Raw genomic sequence first — 20,361 nt, 5'->3', positions numbered from 1 at the left:
ATCAGAAGACCAAATGAACCTGATTGGACTATAATTATTATTTGTTTTAATAGAAAGGCGTTTGTTGGTGTTGTTTCATAGGTGGCCATAATGGTATACCTGACTGACTTCAAAACAGTGCAACTAAAGCATTTATATTTATATAGTACTTATTAAATCCTTGTAAGGCTTCTTTTCCTGTATTTTCCTGTATATTGGACTCTCTCCAATGCTCCTATAGCTTCAAGTCTGTGAATATTGTTGCTGCTGCTTCTTCCCCAAAGGACAATCAATTTGCACTGAACTGCACTGCCATGTCAAAATGTCCTATGATTAAAAATAACAGACCCATTGGCTCCCAGTACTGTATTTGTCATTTTAACTTCAGACTAGAGCGTGGCCAAAGAGAGTGGGTTTATGATGTCATTTTATTATGTGGGTTTAGTCTATCAAAGAGACTTCATTTGGCTGTTTTTGTTGAAATGCTCTCATGCATCTTGTACGCATCTGCTTGTTGTCATACAGTGTTATTCAGTTATTTACGCCTGCTCTCACGCTGACACATTCACTTTGTGTTATGTGGAACCGCGGGGAAGAAAACAGCGGGTGTCAAGAGCCCTGAAGGGAGGTCAGAGACTACATGCAAAATATGTTCTCAGTCTTTTCTCTAGGCTCTCCGCTGTTTTTAGATTGAGATAATCAGCAAGGCTACCCCTGTCCACTGAGAATACGTCCCCTATGATTTTGTATTAATATTACATTGCATTCATGTTCATGTTTTCATGTGGTGCCAGTCGGAAAGTCTGTGGTGGATTGTACAAAATATTAAGCAGTTTGATTATTTTCTATTAGCAATTACTGGGCTTTTAACATGAAAAAACAAAACAAAACCTTAAAGGTACATTGCATGACTTTTCTGGTGGAGGGTTTGTTACCTAGCCTGATTCATCAGCCGGTTTCACTTCAAGGAAACTGGCTGACTTCGCAGCATTAGGATTTGTTTGCTCAACGGTAGGCGGGTATTTTTTTTATTTAACCAATCGCAGCTATTTGGTCGTAACATATGTAATGTGCCGCTAATGGGGTTAACTGATATATTAAGCTTTTCACAAATCCTGTAGGAAGAAGGACAATAACGTCTTTCCCCTTGATAAAATTCACCAAACATTCTTTTTGTTCCAGCCTTAAATCCTCGATCTCGGGAATCTTTGCCAACACAGAATGTATGGCTCTTCGCTGATTGGCTGGTGCCCGAACTCGCACTTCGGGGGTTTTTGCGAACCACCTAGTGTATTCTGATTCCTGACCTAGTCCTGGAGAGTATGAAACTGAGTGGAGGCAGTAGATGGCGCCAGCCTGGTTATTCGTTACCTACCTCCATGGAGATATTATTGTTTTGCCTGGAGTGTTCCATGGTATGACATTAAACATACATACATCTAGCATTTATTAATTATTGATGTTTTTTCCCCAATTTTGAAATTTTACATAATAAAAAACAAAACAAAATCTTCCCACACTCCACCCCTCTCTTCATACTACACAAAATTACATTAAAAAATTAATTAATTAATTAAATAAAGACTAAAAAAACAAACATCAGTCCAATTTTGGCAAAATAATTAAAAAAGCTGTCCATATGTCATCAAAGTCTGTTTCAGTACGGGTGTTTCTTATGCTCAAAAATACAATTCCTTCTCCTCCACAGATCTAAACTGTAATATAGCGTAGTGCTGTAACCTGCTTATCTGATACTTTTCATCTGTACTGTTGAGCATTCTAGACAAAGCAATAACGTTTCCATGGAGACAAGCAGGTGGCGGACTCTCCACTAGAAATGTTACGCAGTGCATCTTTAAGTTTATCCTTCCAGCTGTCTCTCTGAGCATAAATCAACTTAAGTGAAATGGTTTTAGCTCTTGATGTGCAATGTCATATTAGTCAACAAGGGCACGGTTGTCATTAGTAACAGGACCACGTGGTTGTGAAGAATAGAGCCACTATAATAATCTGATCATCTAACTCCCGGTTCTCACAGCACAGTCAGGCATGTGGGATTCAGAAGATATTTTCAAAGCTACTCTGAAAAATAAAAACAACAAAGCAACATTAATACCAAATTCTCCATATTACACATGAATTACATCTGAACATTCATACTCTTTAGCTCCTCTTATTCCTCTAATTAAAAACAGTCTGCTAAAATATTGTGTTTTTGGAACTTTTGTGGTTAAACAAATCAAATAGAGATGAATTAACTAAAAACAATGTAAAAGTTAAACAAAAAAGACTTGCCGGGTCACACTATAACACCAGAATATTTTGAAATGACTGCTATTTTTAGTATTTCGCATGTTAAAATCTACATTGATTTAAACATTAGGCAAACTGAAAAGTCTATGAGGTGTGATGACAGAATCCAGCGCTTTACACACTTGTATTAACTTCAGATGCAAGCAAAATGACTTGTTATGCTGAGTTTGGGGTGTAATTGGATAAATATTTAAAACATAATGGGCCTTGACATAATTAAGACTAGTCCAATTTTCTTTTAGATATTTTCTTATAATTGATTTAATTCATACAGGAATACAAGCTCTAGAACAGACCTGGGCATTGTACAGCTCCTGGGACACACACAAAATAAACATATTTTACCATTTTACCTCATGCATGGACTAAAGCTGCTTTGTTTTTTATTTTAGAAGTGTTTTTTTAATGACATTTTCTGTAAGGCAAACTCACTTTTTCATTGCTTAGTCATAACATTTACTGTATCAGTCTTACCAGCTCATCAAAACAATACTACTTACTGCTTTTTATAATGAAATTCAATTAATATTATGCAGAATTGAGTTAAGCAGTTTGGCCCGGCCCTCTGCAATATTTTCTGTTTCTCATGTGGCCCCATGGGTAAAATAATTGCCCACCCCTGCTCTAGAATCTTAATTGGTGGTTTTCAGAATGTGATGACGTCAAAATCCCAGATGGGGGAAAGAAACCATTTTTCCTACTTTGTATTTGAAATATACAAAAGGTAAATACACAAATGTTGAACCTGATCATTTCTATCAAAGACTATACCCTGAAACTCACTGTATTTTATAGGGATGGTATAAAATCTTGTAGCACAATATCCCACGAGACAAAAATTCCCAAAAGATTGTGCACACATGAGGAAAATTACCTGTGATTACATTTGTACTGGACAAAAAAGGGTTATGTGCTGGTGAGTTCCATCTTTTACAGTCCCAAAAAGCAGTGAACGGAAACAAAAATATGTAATGAAATAAATAAAATAAATTGTGAGGCAAAATCGGAAACTGCATTGTGAAATTTATGTAATAGGAGTTATTTTAAAATCTCATCTCTCGTTCTCGTGGATCCAATGTTTAACAAAAATCAGCATTATAACAATATTCGTGTTACTTCCCCCCATCTGTGTCTAATATTATTGACCTATAGAACGTTGTGATGTGAAATGAGCCACGTTTTTTCTGAATGACTGGAACACTGTCAGATTGTTGGACGCTTTGAGGTTGAACACTAGTTTGAGTGCAGTGAGGGACAGCGGAGGTTGTAACTTAGCAACAGCATCCTTTATATAGAGCCCTTGTGTGTCCTCTGGTGGGTCAAACTCTGCCCGTTCCCATTGGGCCACGCCAGTGTGATGAGAGCCGGGTCTGATCTCCATAATTAGTCCCATAGATAAACACAGGAAACGGGCGTGACACAACACGCTAAACATCCTCACGCCATTGTTCACCAGATAATCTGAATTCCTAGTGTCAAAATTGGCCTGGAATTAGATGCAGATGGTGCTTTTAGATTTGTACACAAACCACATTAAAACTGGGACAAAACCTTTACCAGAATTAGAACAGGACTAAACCAAGTCTACATCAAGACTAAACTGGGCTAATCCTGGACATGTGTAAACAAATTAAGAAGACATTTTCCATTCACACTTACATCACGTCAAAATTGGGACAAAATTTTGAACAAATTCTGGACCACACCAGGACTAAACATTGACTACACTAATCTTAAACCAGCACTTAGCCTGGACTTGTGTGAACAAATTACAAGCTTTACTTCCTTTGAGGTATGTTAACACTTGTACATACTGGGACTAAACCAGGACTAGAACAGGACTAAACCAAGACAAGTGTGAATGCACCCGTAGTCCTTGCATGGACCTTCTAAATGTAGAACAAAATAAGAGCTATTTTAGAGTTTATATAGAGCAGATTATCAGGGCTTGACATTACTTTTCGTGATCACTGGATACTGCAGCAAATCATTTTCTAGCCACAATTATAGTTTGATTATAGGCTCTATTCTAATTTAGTCCCAGTTCAGACGTGGTTTAGTTCGGATGTAGTTCTGATTAAAGCCATAACAGTGCGTTGCGTTCATATACAGTGTTCGGATTAATGGAGGAGACAATGGTGGGCCCCTAGAGTCTAAAATTCTAGCCCATTGTCTAAACACAACGGGGACTATATTGTCATAACAAATTTAGACTTTGTTGCGCATTGTATTATCACAAGGGTGGGCAAAGTACGGCCTGGGGGCCATATGCGGCCCTCCTATCTTTTTAATCCGGCCCGCCAAACTTGAATAATAATAATCATCTTCAGTCATTTTAATAAATAGTAAATACTGTAGGATTTGAAAGATATTTTGTTGTAATGCTTTGTAATGATTTAACAATAACTTGGGATATGTTTTCTACATATTTTCTATATTATATTTTCTCATGTTATTTTTTTTCTCGTATGCGGTGGATTACCAAAAAACTTCACCCATCTGCTCCTGGTCCGGCCCTTCTGTTAAATTTTAGAACCCCTTGTGGCCCACAAGTCAAAAAGTTTGCTCACCCGTGTATTATCAGACTCATACAAAAGACTACACCGGTCAAAATGACTGGTTAAAGTTTATTTTTTATTTGAAGTTACTTTCGGGATCAGTAACCTATCTATCTTATCTATTTATCTATCTGAAGATTAAATGCAGTAAGTGATATGTTTATTCCACAAATTGAATAAGATTACATTATTCAAATAAAAACCTACTGAGCCACCGTAATCTTGACAAACTCCGTGGGAAACACTGTATATACTGGCCAGTATATTTAGAGATCATTTACATTCACAGCTGCTCGGTGCAGTGTTGCTCTCCTCAGCGTCACACAGAGAAATTGCATCTATACGTCTGTCAAGTGTAATTTGGATGCAGCCCGTCCTCTCCCATAAGCACAAGTATTCACTGAGCTACTTAACTTAAACTTAACTTTGGTCTTCAGTATTCAGATCATGCCTCCTGTCACTATACATGAAAGGCTTAGCTTTACCATTTTAAAAGAAATGCTCGTTTACTAGCAATTTGGAAAGTAACTAACTAACTTTTAAGGTACGTTTATCCTTGTTAAAATAAAGAGGGCTGCATCAGGAAGGACATCTGGTCTTCTGCGAAACCAGTATGCAGATAAAAAGCAACCACTTAAAGGTTGTATGGAGGATTTTTTTTTCCAAATTGTCGATGAAAGTTCAAAATAAAATTATAGAGATGCAGCAGCCTTGTAATTATGATGATCAAAAAAAAAAAAAAAAAAAGAATGAAAATCCATCAACTGTGGATGTGGTGGGGGCAGATAAACATCAGCCAATAGAAAACAAGGCCACCTCTTTATCTACTGGCTGCTGGGTTGTCAGTCAAACTCCCTATATTTCTAGCGTCACTGACTTGCCGGTGCGCTGGGATTACGTGGTTTACATTTGCCTCTCACACACTGATGCTGTTTACTCAACCAACACAGCGGTTCTTAGCGTCTCTTTTGAACTGTAGCATCCTCTCACACAAAGTTTTGCACAAAGTTTGCTGTAATGGCAGACAAGAATTCACGACCAGTTCCCCACAAAGGAAAGTCTGTTTTTGACGTCTCTGAAAGAAGAGGAGAAGGGGAAGAGGAGCGAAGCGTGACATTTGAAAATGGACAAACAGTTGCTGCATTTCTCTTTCCTTGGAAAATGGTCTATACAACCTTTAAAGGTGCACTATGTAACTTTTGCAATAGAGGGTCCACCACCTGCTTGTCACCATGGAGAGGTTATTACCGAATTAGAGGTCACATGCCAGTTCACCGTTATGTTTTTCAGGGTATTTTTGAGAAATAAAAACAACTCTTATTGAATAAATTGCACATAAAGCAATAACATCTCAACCGAAACAAGCAGGTGGCGTATCTTCCATCAGAAAGTTGCATAGGGCGCCAATTTAAACTTCACTGTGTATCTGATATAAAATGTATTCTTTTATTTAAGTTATTTATTTTCCCTTAAATTGTCATTTGTACCATTTAATTTCAAATTGCAATTCTGGCTTTTTACAACCCCATATTGTTTGGCTGAGAAATCTATAAATGAAAAGAGAAAGAGAAAAGAAATAGTGTGGACAAATACTCCTCTAACACGTTCTCACTTCCACAGCCCCACAGAGGACGTCTGTGCCAGAGGTTAAGCGTCGTCCCTCCAGCTATTGCCACGCCATCTGTCATACCCAGATTTTCAGTTTTTAAAAACACTCCCCATCGTATTAAACTGTTAAAAAACCTGTACATCCCTTGTGTTATTACGCAATTAAAGCAAAAATACACCTGGCGTTGTCTTCTGTGATGACTTCCATAATTACTTCATCCATCAAACTTAATAGGATAGAGAACGCTAATGCAATATTCTAACAGCACTGCACCCAAGCTCTTTTTTCCTTAGAACTATGTGTTCAGTGTAAGTCTATAATACTTGCGAATCTTGAAATAACCTTGGGATTTTAAACAAGTACGAGCTTGTTAGTATTCGTAGGGACAGTGGCCTGGCGCAGAGGTGTCGCATCCATTTGAATGTGGGACTCGGAGGACAGGACTTGGTGGATTTCAGTGCACGGTCCCGATCGAATTAAACCAAAAAAAGTCTCTACTTTGGCCACCAGCTGAGAGAAAGGGCACAGAAAAATGGAGGGGGACCAGAGCACTTTTAATAACCTTTACGAGAAACTGTATTTGAAAGAGGCGCTGTATTGAATAAGAATGTCTATAAAGGGACACTCCACAGTAAATGAGTAATGTAGCCCATTGTTATAATATCGATGACAGCAACGCTAGATCATAAACAAACAAACCACAGCTAACAATTGTCTAATTAGAGGCTCAACTCAGACTATTGGAACTAAATTTTCTTGAGTTTGAAGTATCCTTTTTAGATCATGATTGCATTACTATGTTCTTGCAATTTCTCGTTTGGATATCATTTGGTCCTGGTTGTAAAAGGTTTAATCCAGGTATAAATGTCTATAGATTATAATGGTGTTAATCTTTTAGCATTTTTTACACTGTGGTGAAGTCTTGGTTCAGTGCTCGTATTGTTTCATATATAAAACTGCATTAAAAATGACTCTTTATGTAAAAAAAAAAAAAATTTCTGTCTTTGCTTGGGTCATTGCATTTTTCATTAGATTTTACCAAAATACAACCAGTAAAACAACATATTAATACAAAAAGACTGCACATATGGTTGTCAAATCTGCAGAAGAATGGGCTGAAGTGCTAACCACAGCGCCATAGTGCCTACTTGGCTCCCATTATACAATTTTGTTTCCCCCCAAAACTACTAATTTTCAGAATTGTAAGTAATTTCCACAAGTTTCAAATAAACATGCTTTACAAGCTCTATTTAAATCTACATTTATTTATCAAATTCAGTCTTTAATGTGCATCTGTTTTCCGTGGTCTTATGGGGCCGATGGAAGGAGGGCGGTTGGTAAAAGGGTGCCATTGTCCCTGGATACTCGGGGTGTCCGTGTGAAAGGGCTTTCGAATGCGAATAATGTCGAGCCCTGACTGGTTTGTGAGTTTGGTCAAAAGCTCCGAAATCTGTGGTGCAGTTTTGGACGTGACGATTTCCTCCCTCACGTTGCCATTTACTGCAGAAAAGAAAAAAAAAATCATATGGAACAGTGTCAGTGACAAAGAGCAAGCCAAGAACTTCAAAGCACGAGTATGTTAATTTGATGGTGTTAGGACGCCCCCTGTCTGACAAAAGAAGTAATGACAACAATGTCCATCTTCATTGATTCACATTTTGAACTATAACTGTATAATAAAAAATCAATGACAGTGTGAATGGTTTCAGTAGTTGTATTCATCCTCATATTTTACAGTTTTAGATTAAAGGGCAAATTGAGAGTCCCTAAGAACAATCAAATTTGGACACTATATTAAGATTTAAAGCTTTACAGTAATTTTTCTATATGGTAAATTATCGTGTTTATATTGCATTTTCCTTCTAGACACACAAAAAGTTGTTTTTATTAAGGAACCACTCACCCATTCACACAAACATTCATACACTACTGTCTGTAGACACTGCGGGCGAGATTGGTTAAGTGTCTTGCCCAAGGACACAACAATTCAACAATTCAAAAGCATTCATCATCTGTAGGATTTGGAATCGCAACACCAACCATTCTTCAGATCAGTGGACAAACACTTCAACATTACTGAATGAGGTATTGTTGCCCTTTAATTTTTGATAATTAACCTAGTAAGGGTTAGATCATCTTACATCTTTTACAATGAATTCAAGAGTACTCACAATATTCAGCTACAATCTTTGGGATTCGAGAGGTCTGAGGCGACACATACACGACTGTCCCTGGGTTTTTCTTTGCATAATCCACCACTCCTTCCTCAATAAAGTCTCTGTTGAAAAAAAAAGATATTAAAGCAGTTATATTGTTAAAACAGATTACAACGATACATTATTTTCCATTGTTTAAATGAACAAACACATTTTTGAGAACTTAATTTGTTGTATTGTGGCACAACTCATTATTATCATTAGCGTGTTGTGATTTTGTATTGTACTGCAGTTTAAAAGTAATATGCAGTTTTTAAAGGCAGAAATACAATAAAATGAAATCAAATATATTCGATTATATGGTTGGAGCATCAATATTTTGGTGTTGGGAAGGGGAGGCGGGGGGAATTTAATTTGTTTTCATATGGGGTTAGCGTAATCTAGCTAAAATAGTCTAATTCAATCCAATTCTAAATGTCTTCAGGGTTCACGTAAGTGTGATCAAGAACAAACATTATCAATACTCGAGAATAGCCAAGAAATGACCGTCAAGTAATAAAGAAACAGTTAAAACGTGATCTTTACCTGACTCCTAATGAGCTCTGTGCGTTTTTGGAGAAAATGATGGAGACGCGTTTGAGCTGACAAACATATCGCCCCACTCCGTTTTGAAGGACGCTTTTGAGAAACCGACTCGGCGTCCCTCTTGAAGTCATGTTTATTTATATGCTAATCTATGACACAGTGAGTGGGTAAAAACTATAAAAAAAGATATTATAGAAGGATTTCTGTAGAGGACAAATTGACGGGCATGTACCGAAGCATGAACATCTTGGTCCGTCAGCAAAATGTGTCCGAAAGACTCTTATGCTGATTATAAATGTGTGGAAAATACGTATTTGCGTCTTTAGATTGAAAGGAAAATAAAATAAAAACGGATTTATGTTTAAAATGAATAATAGCAGTAGTAGTTGTATTGTTATTTCGATATCACTGGATTTTTTTGTGCGGACCCTTTAGGTTATGGGCCACACGAACTTGTTTTGAAGGGACACCAAAAAGCCCGGGCAAGGCAGACAAAGCATGGAGGGGAGGACATCCAAGAAATTAACTTGTAAGTTGATTTATTTTTCTCTTTTGGCATCTTATTACGGATCACTACTTAAATCCCCGTCTATCGTTATCAGATTAACAACGTAAAAGTCAATGCACGTACCAATTTTAATGTTTTAAGACCCTCGAGATATCTACAGACTTTTGCAGCTAATATTTAATCGGTATATAATTTTTGTGTTAATATTAAGATTGTTTTTTATTCATATTCTCTTGATCTTTTACTTTTAGGCTCGATGTCTTGAAGGACAGTACTAGGATGTGGAGGAGCTTGCTGCTGAAGGGGTCCACCTGTCTCCTGCAGGTTGGAGTCCCAAAACTCCCCCACCGAACACTGCTTTCCTCTCTGCCTTTAAGACATTTTACCCCCAAACCTTATTTCAAGGCTGCCCCTGCTTTGTGTATGCTGCCACACAGTCTGCCTGTCCACTTAAGGATTTATAGGACCTATAAAAAGGATGCTAAATCTAGTGGCGAGTTCCCAGTTAGTCCTGTGACTGTAACTGATATAAAAAATTACCTGCGATCCAAAGATATACATTTCCTTGATGGTTACAGCTGTTTGCACATCCCAAGTATTTTTGTGGACCCTACTTTAAGGAAAGACAGCTTTTCCTTATTTGTTGACAAAACTACTGGTAGGTTTTTGTGTATGGACACGTTGGTGGAGGGGAGCTGGGAGGACCTTCAGGATTGTCTTGAGGTGATGCAAAAAGATGAACAAGATGCCCTCAGCCCCTCCATGCTGCTGGGGTATCCCGAGAGCGAAGAGGAGCAAGAGGAAAGGGACAGAGAGCTGAAAGAGGTGCAGAGGATCTGGTCCAGTTCTGTCCCGCTCACAGATCTTCCTGAGGAAGAGGCACATCTGATTAAAACTATGTTCCAGGTATAACAATCTGCTTTCATAATAAATACCTTTTCCACAGTGTTTATTTTATGGTGCTAGTTTAAAAACATTAATTACTTAAAACTATTATATATAACCAAATATTAAGTCTGGGTAAAAAAAAAGAGTTTCTAACTTGGATAATGTTTAAGAATTTTTTGGATATGTAAATAAAATATGATGTAAATCTTGGATTGGCAAGGAAATCTGGTTTCGGGCCATCCACTTTAATCAAAGGATGTTACTATATTTTATTACTATATTTTTATATATGCTATTGGTTGTCATCCAAGCATTTATTTAGTTATGATGCCTGAATCTACTTGAAATATTTGTTTTCACATAAATGAATGAACAATATTTCACTTTTCTCTTCCAGATTACCAAAATTACCAATGCAACCCTGAAGAAGTTTGGAGTGCGACTCTTCAAGCCGACCAAGAATTTAGTTTTCCCCTGGTTTGGAGGACCTAACTGTTCATTAAAGGGGGTGAAGCTGCTATCTGCCCAAATCACTGAAAATGACAAAGTAACCTATAAGGAAGCTACACTTCCCAGGATCAGTGCGTACTATAACTTGTTTGGCTTTCCTTTGGTGGGACGTAAGGACACAGAGTTGGTTTTGACTGGAAGTGAATTAGATACATTAGCTGTAAGCCAGGCTACGGGACTCCCCTGTGTTAGTCTACCACGTGGAGTCAGCTGTTTACCACCTATCCTCCTACCTTATTTAGAGCAATTCAAAAGAGTAACTTTGTGGCTAGGATCAGATATTCGTTCCTGGGAATCATCCAAAATTTTCTCAAGGAAACTAGGTCTAAAAAGATGCTCGCTAGTGAGACCAGGAGAATTCAGACCATCTCCGATTGAGGCACTGGCAGAGAGCAAAAACTTATCTAGAATAATAAGCACCTCCATCCCAGCAGCACACAAGTCTATAGTCTCATTTAAGCAGCTGAGAGAGGACGTGTATGGAGAGCTGCTGAACAAAGATCAGGTGGCAGGCGTCAAATGGACACGGTTTCCAGAACTCAACAGGATCCTCAAAGGACATCGCAAAGGAGAGCTGACAGTTTTTACAGGTACAATAAATTATAAGCCAGGATGTTTATAATTGATTGGGATGATATTTGGACTCTGCCAAAAACCTTTATTTTAACACTTCAATGCGAAGAGATCACTGCAATAAACGTGACTACACAGCTCTCTTATTGTTTTGTGATAAAAAGATCTCTGGGTGAGTTTGTAGTTTTTCCCAAATTCTGTAATTTACATTTACTATCAAACTCGGCCGAAAAATATTGGCAGATCTTATCAGTCATCGGTTTCTCTGGATTCTAAACAATCGGCCAAAAAAAAAAAAAAAAAAAAATCCATATTGGTCAATATCTAGTTTATAATGGATAAAGAAAGAAATAGAAGGGAAATGAGTATATTTTGGTCCAATGTTTTCGTCAGACATTTCTTTATAATTACTGCATATCACAAAAATACACTAATCCAGGGTGGCAAATTATAGCCCAAAATGTAGCAGTAAAAACACCCACAAACAAAATGGATATAATTTTGTGAATACTTAAACAGCTAATAATAATTCAGTGAGAGGAGTATTCGATTATTTGATTTTTTGGGGGGAGGGGGGGATAATAAAACCTTTACTGATGTTAAAATGGCTCACATGACGTAACCTTGGTATTCACAAAGTCCTTGGGTCAAACATGAAGATTGTAATAGCAGTTTGTGGGTAGTAGTAATAGTAGTAGTTTATATAGTGCCACCTAAGTTATTAAAAAACCTTTGTAATGTTATTTTGATTACAAATATATTTCTGTATATTCTTTTCTAGGTCCAACAGGAAGCGGAAAAACCACCTTCATTAGTGAGCTGGCCCTGGACCTTTGTATGCAGGGAGTCAACACTTTATGGGGAAGCTTTGAAATCAACAACGTGCGTCTGGCTAAGATCATGCTCACACAGTTTGCCATGCAGAGACTGGAGGATAATTTAGAGCAATACGACTACTGGGCTGACAAGTTTGAAGAGCTGCCGTTGTATTTTATGACTTTCCACGGACAGCAAAACATCAAGTAAGTTGCCAGGACGCCATAAGGGGAATAAGACAGATTACAGATTACAAAAAAAATCGTACATAATTTTCTTTAGTTTGGCAATTTAAGGTTATACTTTTACTTTTACGTTCTAGTTGTGTTACCTGGCAGCCACAAAGTAAACAATAGGCCAAATCATTTAACAAATAAAATAAAATTACAACACTTTTTGTGTTCAAACTGCCAAAACTATGATAAATATTTAACAAGGGTACTATCTCACCAAATGAAGCAATAATTAGAAATAAAAACAATAAAACTTGCTATATTATGCACTATTCAAACTATTTACTCGCATTGTTTTCTATATAGGACTGTTCTTGATACTATGCAGCATGCGGTGTACCTCTACGACATCAACCACGTTATAATTGACAACCTGCAGTTCATGATGGGGCAGGAAAACCTCACAGTAGACAAGTAAGTCTGTGCAATAACCAAACACATATTAATACTCAACATTATCAGACTGGAAATCATTGATGAATCTTTATAGGAGAATTGTACTGTTTTGGATTTGTCTTTTGCCTGTTATTGGTCGATTTTTGTTTGCTTGTCCAACATGAATTTAAGACAATAGACAATAAAGGCTAATCCAGTTTTATCTAATCTAATCTTTAGGTTTGCGGTACAGGACCACATCATTGCAGCGTTCAGGAAGTTTGCCACTAACAGCAGCTGTCATGTCACGTTGATCATTCACCCGAGAAAAGAGGAAGACGACCGAGAGCTTCAAACTGCATCCATCTTCGGTTCTGCAAAGGTACAATTTTCAGAAAACATAATATGATACTCAGTTCAATTTCTGCCAAGTTTTGACATAAATCAGAAATAATAAACCTCCCAATCAGAAAGTTTGAGTGAGTTTCTAGCTCAGAGACCATCTTGACTGACAGTACCTGACTGCTACTTTCTTTGTAAAACTTTGCAGAATACACAAACACAATTATGTACAATTTTCTTTGTGCAAAATGGAAAAGAAAATCATTTAGCAGCATTCATCCATGTTGTAGTCTTATTGAAAAAATGGATGAAAAAAGTAAAAAGCCAATACACTTGATATAAGATTTTACTTTTGGGATTAATAGCAAAAATATGCAAAAAAGTATATTCTCTGGCCATAATCCTTGTTAGAAAGTCTTGGTTAATTGTTCAACTTTGCAATATTATGTACATTTGAACAGCAGGTCCTAAAATGGGGGTCTCAAAAGTACTGAGTTGGCATTTGCAAGATGATTTAAAGTAGAAATAAGTAACATTTTTATCTCATTAAACATCTTTATAAGTCCCTGTGAAGGTTATGTAATTATGGTATGTTTGATGCATTTTTTCCACTGCAATGCAAAAAAACAGCTTTGCAACATGGCACACACCTGACCCTGGGTCTTTTTTAAATTGTATGTGATAATACTTAATTTTCTCAATAAAAAAATATTAAAGAAAAGAGAAGACAAGAATAGAAAAAAGCCTTTTTGAACTGCAATCATCCAAGGCCAGATTTGTTTCCTGTTTGGTTAGACTTAGACTTAAACTTTAACTTTGCTGATCCACAAGGAAAATTATTTGGACACAGTAGCTCCCACATCACAATATATTATAATAAAGAGCAAAAATGGCAAGTAAAGCAAAAATAACAGAAGACTGGTGTCAAATAAGGCATGATTGAGGTTGATGCATGTTCTAGTGTGAGCACAGGCTGCTGTCTTTTTGCCAGTGATCTAAACACAAAATGTAAATATAAACAGACAGATATAACAGCTCTTATGTCTTCTCCCAGGCGTCCCAGGAGGCAGACAACGTGCTGATTTTGCAGGAGAAGAAGCTGGTGACCTGCCCCGGCCGCAGATCTCTTCAGGTCACGAAGAACCGTTTTGATGGCGACGTGGGCATCTTCCCTCTGGACTTCATCAAAACGTCCCTCACTTTCTCCGCTCCTGTTAAAGGTAAACTCAAGTTCAAAAAGCCCACAAAGAGCGAAACTGACGCTCTCCCAGGACCTGACGCGGCAGTGAAGAAGGACGAGGTCAAAAAGGAAAAAGTGTCTAAAACAACAAAGAATAAAACTGCTACAGCAAGTGAAACCAACCAGAAATAAAATGAACTGTTATTTAGAGTCGTACAAGGTTCAACTAAGCTACGTTTAGTTAGAATAATGCATTTCTCAGTATTCACTTTGAACCTTTTGGACTAAAGGTGCTTTTTTGGTCATCTGCTTCTTTTCTCCTTGAAGATGTTGAAGTGGTTTGCCTGTAATGTTCCTCTGTATGGCAGCAAACACATCTGTCTCCATGGAGACAAGCAGGTGATCAACAGACCAAGTTACAGATCAGTTCTGTGAAGTTGCAAGCCAGCTCACAGTAAGACTGTGTGTTTTTGAGGCTATTTTTTTAGCAATAAAAACACCTGTATTGGATAAATCAAGATAGATGTTAAATGCCACACTGTGGAACATTTCAGGTAAAGCCATGTCAAGCTGATTGCAGAACCTCTTCCAGAAAAGTTACATAGTGTACCTTTTGAAATGGTTGGTAAATTTACGATTATTATTGTACACATTGTACATAATTAAAAATAATATGTAAAATAATGTGCCTTTTATATGAGATCCTGTGATTTGACATAAACTGACATTATAATGCTTTATGTATTTTGTATTTTGTATGTATCAAGTCATTTATGTTAGACACTGTTTCACATATACAGTATACAAATATAATTTTCCCTCTTATTCATCCAAATGAATAATGCATGCCCCTTTCAGATGAAGATTCAATAGTATTAGATGCTTTATTAAATAAGCTACAGCATTTATGCATTACTAGTATATTCAATGTGAAATTAAAAGGGTTTATGATTTCATTTAAACAGTTTTGAAGGAATAAGGTGTAAAACATTTTTGATAATGTTCTGTTAAGTGCCAATGCTTTTATAGGACAAAAAGTGCTTTCTACTGATTTATACTAATACCTCTTTTGTATTAAACACTGTACAAAAAAATCATCAATATAGATTTGTGTTTTTATTTATGGCCAGTAGGGGGCGGTGTCATCTGACGTTGATGCAGGATTAGACATAGATGTAGATTACTTTTTTTTTTGTGATCACTTCTAATTAACTTAAACTTAAAAGTTACTTGACCTATAATATATATATATATATATATATATATATATATATATATATATATATATATATATATATATATATATATATATATATATATATATATATATATATATATATATTTAATTATTGCTATATACGTTATGAAATTTTATTTTTCATGAAATTTAATCAAAAAATGTGACTGATCATAATGAAGGGAAAAAAAATAAATAAATTTTGTATCAAAATCAGTAACTTAAGCAGATCCTTAAATATTGGTTAAGTTAATTTGTTTATCTTGGAGTGGACAGTTGAGTATACAGTACTTCAAACAGTATTTGCATACTGTATACCTTTACATAATACATAATTTAGTTTAAGTGACCTTTAATAAATACAAAACCTTCAAAACATCCCTCTGAATCTTTAATGAGCCTTTTGTCTTGTAGTGTGGGTGTTCAGGCTGCATCAACTGCCCCAGAAAGTGCGATGTTATCCTCTGCAGTGAATCGTATTAATGTTTCAAGTGGTTTATTGGATTGTAGTCTCTTTGTGTGTCAGCAAAAACAAAACACAGTGAGATTTATGAGGTTCTTTGGTGGCAGATGTTTTGTATCAGGGAACTTTTAACTGGAGCTTCCTATTTGGGGTATTGTTATTGCAAAAAAGGAAGTTTTGCAGACTAATCGCTTCAGAAAGAGACAATTCTTGATAGTAGGGTTGTCACAAATACCCAGTACTTGGCTCAGGAGCAAATCCAGATACTCATTTGAAGTATTAAAACTAAACTTAAACTATGTAACTTTTCTAGTGGATTGTCTGCCAAATGCTATTTTGCTCTGTGAAGATTGTTGCTTTGTCTGGAATGTTTCACAGTATGCTATAAATCTTCTCTATCTTCATGGAGATCAAACCAAACCAGGTCAGATCTGTGGAGAGGCGACCCCACTCACAGTCAGAATGCCTGTTTTTCTAGATGTTTTTGAGCCATAAAACAACCTGTAATTTAATAAATGTAAAGTAGAGCTGTTTAATTTCATAATGTGGAACATTTTAAGCAAAGCAATGACATCTCCATGGAGAAAAACATATGACAGACTCTCCACCAGAAAAGTTACATCGTACATCTTTAATACTAAAAATCACAAAAAGCCTTGACTTTTTTTGCATTATTTTTCAATGGTTTTATAATCTATATCTGAACTAGTAGAAGACCACATGGTAATATACAATAATTATATGTTGAAAATTACAAAATAGCAAAATAGAGTTAGACATTTTAGTTCTGAAACAAAACTCTGCTAATTTATAGGCTTATTTGAACTTATCAAAACAAAAAAATGCTCCCTGCTGCTGTCTGAGAACTGGAGACACATAATTATATACTTAGTCTTGTTTAAATTATTTAGTAGGTTTTGGCACAAATGCTTCCAGGTAAGATACTGACTGTCTGTCTACTGGTTTCAAGTTTTATTAAAATGTTGTTAAATCAGCTCTCACAATATCTAAATTTTTTCTGTGTGTCTCCTTTTTTTTGTAGGCTACTTATATAAGTATATGTTTCTGAAATAACTGTACTCTTAACCATGTTACCCATGTTAGCCACACCAATCTCTGCCTGTGAAGTCCATGAAAGCTTTAAAGTCACATTATCAATACAATCTTGTTTCAGATTGGATTACTGGATTAGTTACTGTAGATAAAGCAGCCGATGGAGCCATGATGTCTGATTACTGTCTGAGAAGCAAACTGGACTCATAGAAATGTATATGTTGCTAGTGCTGCCTTCTGGATGAAAAAGTGTTTTAACAAGTCCATTACCACAAAAGAAAATCAAATTCTTCTGAACAGATTTTGCTGCTCATTCAAGTAGCTTCTTCTGGTCAGTTCCCAAACCTACCTGCTGGGGTTTAAGGGAGTGAGAATTCAAATCAGAGAGTTATTTTAGTTTTTAACCAACTGGATTTCATCATTGAAAGTGGTAATCCAAATTGACTGACTCTGATATTAAGTTAAAACTTAAAGAACTTGGCAATCCTTGTTTTGTAAGTAAGAATAAATCAGCATTGCAGTTGATATCAGTAAAAGTTTTATTTGATTAATTTGAATATGTCTCATATCTGAGTACACGATTATAGTCAGGCTGGCACCACCTTTTGCCTCCATTCAGTTTCATTTCTCTCCAGCGACTAGGTCAAGAATCACAACACAATTGACGGTTTGCAAGAACCCTGGAAGGATTCCTGAGATCGAGAATTTAAAGCCAGAAAAAGAGAATGTTTGGTGAATTTTATCAAGGGGAAAGACGTTATTGTCCTTCTTCCTACAGGATTTGGGAAAAGCTTAATATACCAGTTAGCCCTGTTAGTGGCGCATTACATACATCATGACCAAACAGCAGCGATTGGTTAAATAAAAACAGTACCTGTCTACCATTGAGCAAACGAATCCTAATGCTGCGAGGTCAGACAGTTTCCACAAAGTGAAACCGACTGATGATTCAGCCTAACACGATTATACCATGTTTCTGAAATCTTCAGTTCTTTTAAAAAGTTTGATGCAGTGCAAATGTAGGTCAGGTACACTAGGCTATAACATGTAAACACAAGTGCAAAACTGCAGTACTACAACTCCTACTCTAACTACTTTAACTGCCTCTGCTACTTGTATTGCAGTCCAGAGTTGTGAAGCCGCTTGAAGCCTGTCGGGGCCTGAACGTGCAGAGATGTGTTTGTGTAGCTGGAGTAGACCTACGCCGTTAATGTCCTCAAATATTTGTTTAACTACAGGGTTTATTCTAAGAGGTTATATTTACTCTCACATGTTTGTCTGCTATAAATAAAGAAATTCGTAATGTTATTTATCAGTGAAGTCCAGTAATGGGCAAATATCTAACGTATATTTACTAGGAGTGTTTGCTGTTAGGTCATATGTACCACTATGGGATACTTAAAGATGCACTATGTAATTTTTTGTTTGGGGGTCTGTCGCCTGCTTGTTTCTATGGAGATGTCATTGCTTTGCCTGGAATGTTCCACAGTGTGACATTAAACAGCTCTACCTTACATTTATTCAGTTACATGTGGTTTTATAGCTCAAAAATACCTAGTAAAACAGACATTCTGACTGTGAACAGGGTTGCCTCTCCACAGATCTGACCTGTAACTTGGTCTGGTTTGATCTCCATGACGATAGAAAGGTCTGATACCATACTGTGAAACATTCCAGACAAAGCAATAACATCTCCATGGAGAAACATTTTGACTGGTCCTCAAAATGATAATTATTTTACTTGTTTACTACATTTTTAAGTACCAGTATTACAACTTGATGAACTTGTCCACCATTTTAGTGTTCATCTGGAGACTAAAGGAGAAGAAACCACAAGATTTAGGTTTTAATCAAGACAGAAACAACAGACCAAAGGCATTTCTCATGATACGAAACTGAAGCAATTCAAAGCAACGGTGATCAGACGACGCTTAAAATATGTCTGCAAAGTTAGAGAAAAATCCATGACAACGTTTAAATGCATGGATACAAAGTGCGGAGGGATTCTTTCAAAGCACTTGAACCATGGAGGACTCAGAGGGACTTGACTTTCTTGTCAAAATGAGGTCACATTGTTGAAGAGTTAAGTTGGATTGTAGCAAAACTGGATAATTGGCTGTTTTTGTATTGAGGTCAAAGTTCAAGAAGATAGAAAGTCATGTTTATACACACAATAGTTGTTCGTGTTTTGTAAAGCACTGGCTCACCACATAATAATACTGACCTAGAGTTATTTTTAAAACTCCTTTCAACAAACAATGACAACAGTTATGTGTGTGTCTGATACTGTTGTGAGAAAAGAATTTAAACTTTGACATTGAACACCATATATTTGTGACTGGCCCAGTAATTAGAGATATTAATCATAAACTAAAAACACTCAATTCAAGAAACACAGTTTAGCCTTTATATTTATTCTTTTTTATTTTATTTTCAAATGAGTATAAACTATGAGCCTCCATCTCTCTGTCTACCTCCCTTTCTCTCTCTCTTTCTTTTTCTCTCCTTCCATCTCTATCTCTCTCTCTGTCTTTCTCTCTTTTTTCTGTCTTTCTCTCTCCCTCCATCTCTCTCTGTGTCTCTCTCTCCATCTCTAACTCTCTGTCTTTCTCTCTCTCTCTATGTCTTTCTCTCTGTGTCTCTCTGTCTTTCTCTCTCCCTCCATTTCTCTCTCTGTCTTTCTCTCTCTCTCTGTCTTTCTCTCTCCCCCATCTCTCTCTCTCTGTCTTTCTCTCTCCCTCCATCTCTCTCTCTGTCTCTCTCTCTCTATGTCTGTCTCTCTCTGTCTCTTTCTGTCTTTCTCTCTCCCTCCATCTCTCTCTCGCTCTGTCTCTCTCTCTCTCTCTGTCATTCTGTCTCCCTCCATCTCTCTCTTTCTCTCTCCTTCTATCTCTCTCTCTGTCTTTCTCTCTCTTTCTGTCTCTGTCCCTCTCTGTTTCTCTTACTCTCCATCTCTCTCTGTGTGTCTCTCTCTACCTCCATA

The 20,361-nt window shown here is 36.7% G+C and overlaps 2 protein-coding genes across 2 annotated transcripts; one reads left to right on the top strand and one right to left on the bottom strand.

Annotated features, from left to right (window-relative positions):
• Positions 1 to 7,704: 7,704 nt before the first annotated feature.
• On the bottom strand, positions 7,705 to 9,458 carry mrpl43 (mitochondrial ribosomal protein L43). Its single transcript, XM_020918289.2, has 3 exons — positions 9,201 to 9,458; positions 8,631 to 8,737; positions 7,705 to 7,959 (listed from the first exon to the last, which is right to left on the bottom strand). The coding sequence occupies exons 1-3, from the start codon at positions 9,329 to 9,331 to the stop codon at positions 7,742 to 7,744; spliced, it is 456 nt and encodes a 151-aa protein (XP_020773948.1). The 5' UTR covers positions 9,332 to 9,458; the 3' UTR covers positions 7,705 to 7,741.
• Positions 9,459 to 9,676: 218 nt separating this feature from the next.
• twnk (twinkle mtDNA helicase) lies at positions 9,677 to 15,734 on the top strand. Its single transcript, XM_020918332.2, has 7 exons — positions 9,677 to 9,729; positions 9,960 to 10,614; positions 10,994 to 11,696; positions 12,461 to 12,701; positions 13,035 to 13,142; positions 13,344 to 13,485; positions 14,500 to 15,734. The coding sequence occupies exons 2-7, from the start codon at positions 9,988 to 9,990 to the stop codon at positions 14,815 to 14,817; spliced, it is 2,139 nt and encodes a 712-aa protein (XP_020773991.2). The 5' UTR covers positions 9,677 to 9,729; positions 9,960 to 9,987; the 3' UTR covers positions 14,818 to 15,734.
• The last annotated feature ends 4,627 nt before the right edge of the window (positions 15,735 to 20,361 follow it).

The sequence above is a fragment of the Boleophthalmus pectinirostris genome, unplaced genomic scaffold, assembly GCF_026225935.1.
Source record: "Boleophthalmus pectinirostris isolate CB_2022bp ecotype Guang Dong unplaced genomic scaffold, ASM2622593v1 HiC_scaffold_14, whole genome shotgun sequence".
In the NCBI taxonomy this organism is placed as follows: Eukaryota; Metazoa; Chordata; class Actinopteri; order Gobiiformes; family Gobiidae; genus Boleophthalmus; species Boleophthalmus pectinirostris.
This window is presented reverse-complemented; position numbering and strand designations above follow the sequence as displayed.

What these genes read in the sequence shown, in the direction of transcription:
- mrpl43 (XM_020918289.2), bottom strand. Translation starts at nt 9,331, where the DNA reads ATGACTTCAAGAGGGACGCCGAGTCGGTTTCTCAAAAGCGTCCTTCAA. An exon ending in CAGAGCTCATTAGGAGTCAG is followed by an intron (nt 8,738 to 9,200) that starts GTAAAGATCACG and finishes TTTTTTCAACAG; the next exon opens with AGACTTTATTGAGGAAGGAG. An exon ending in AAAGATTGTAGCTGAATATT is followed by an intron (nt 7,960 to 8,630) that starts GTGAGTACTCTT and finishes TCTTTTCTGCAG; the next exon opens with TAAATGGCAACGTGAGGGAG.
- twnk (XM_020918332.2), top strand. Translation starts at nt 9,988, where the DNA reads ATGTGGAGGAGCTTGCTGCTGAAGGGGTCCACCTGTCTCCTGCAGGTT. An exon ending in TGATTAAAACTATGTTCCAG is followed by an intron (nt 10,615 to 10,993) that starts GTATAACAATCT and finishes TTTCTCTTCCAG; the next exon opens with ATTACCAAAATTACCAATGC. An exon ending in CCATCTTCGGTTCTGCAAAG is followed by an intron (nt 13,486 to 14,499) that starts GTACAATTTTCA and finishes GTCTTCTCCCAG; the next exon opens with GCGTCCCAGGAGGCAGACAA.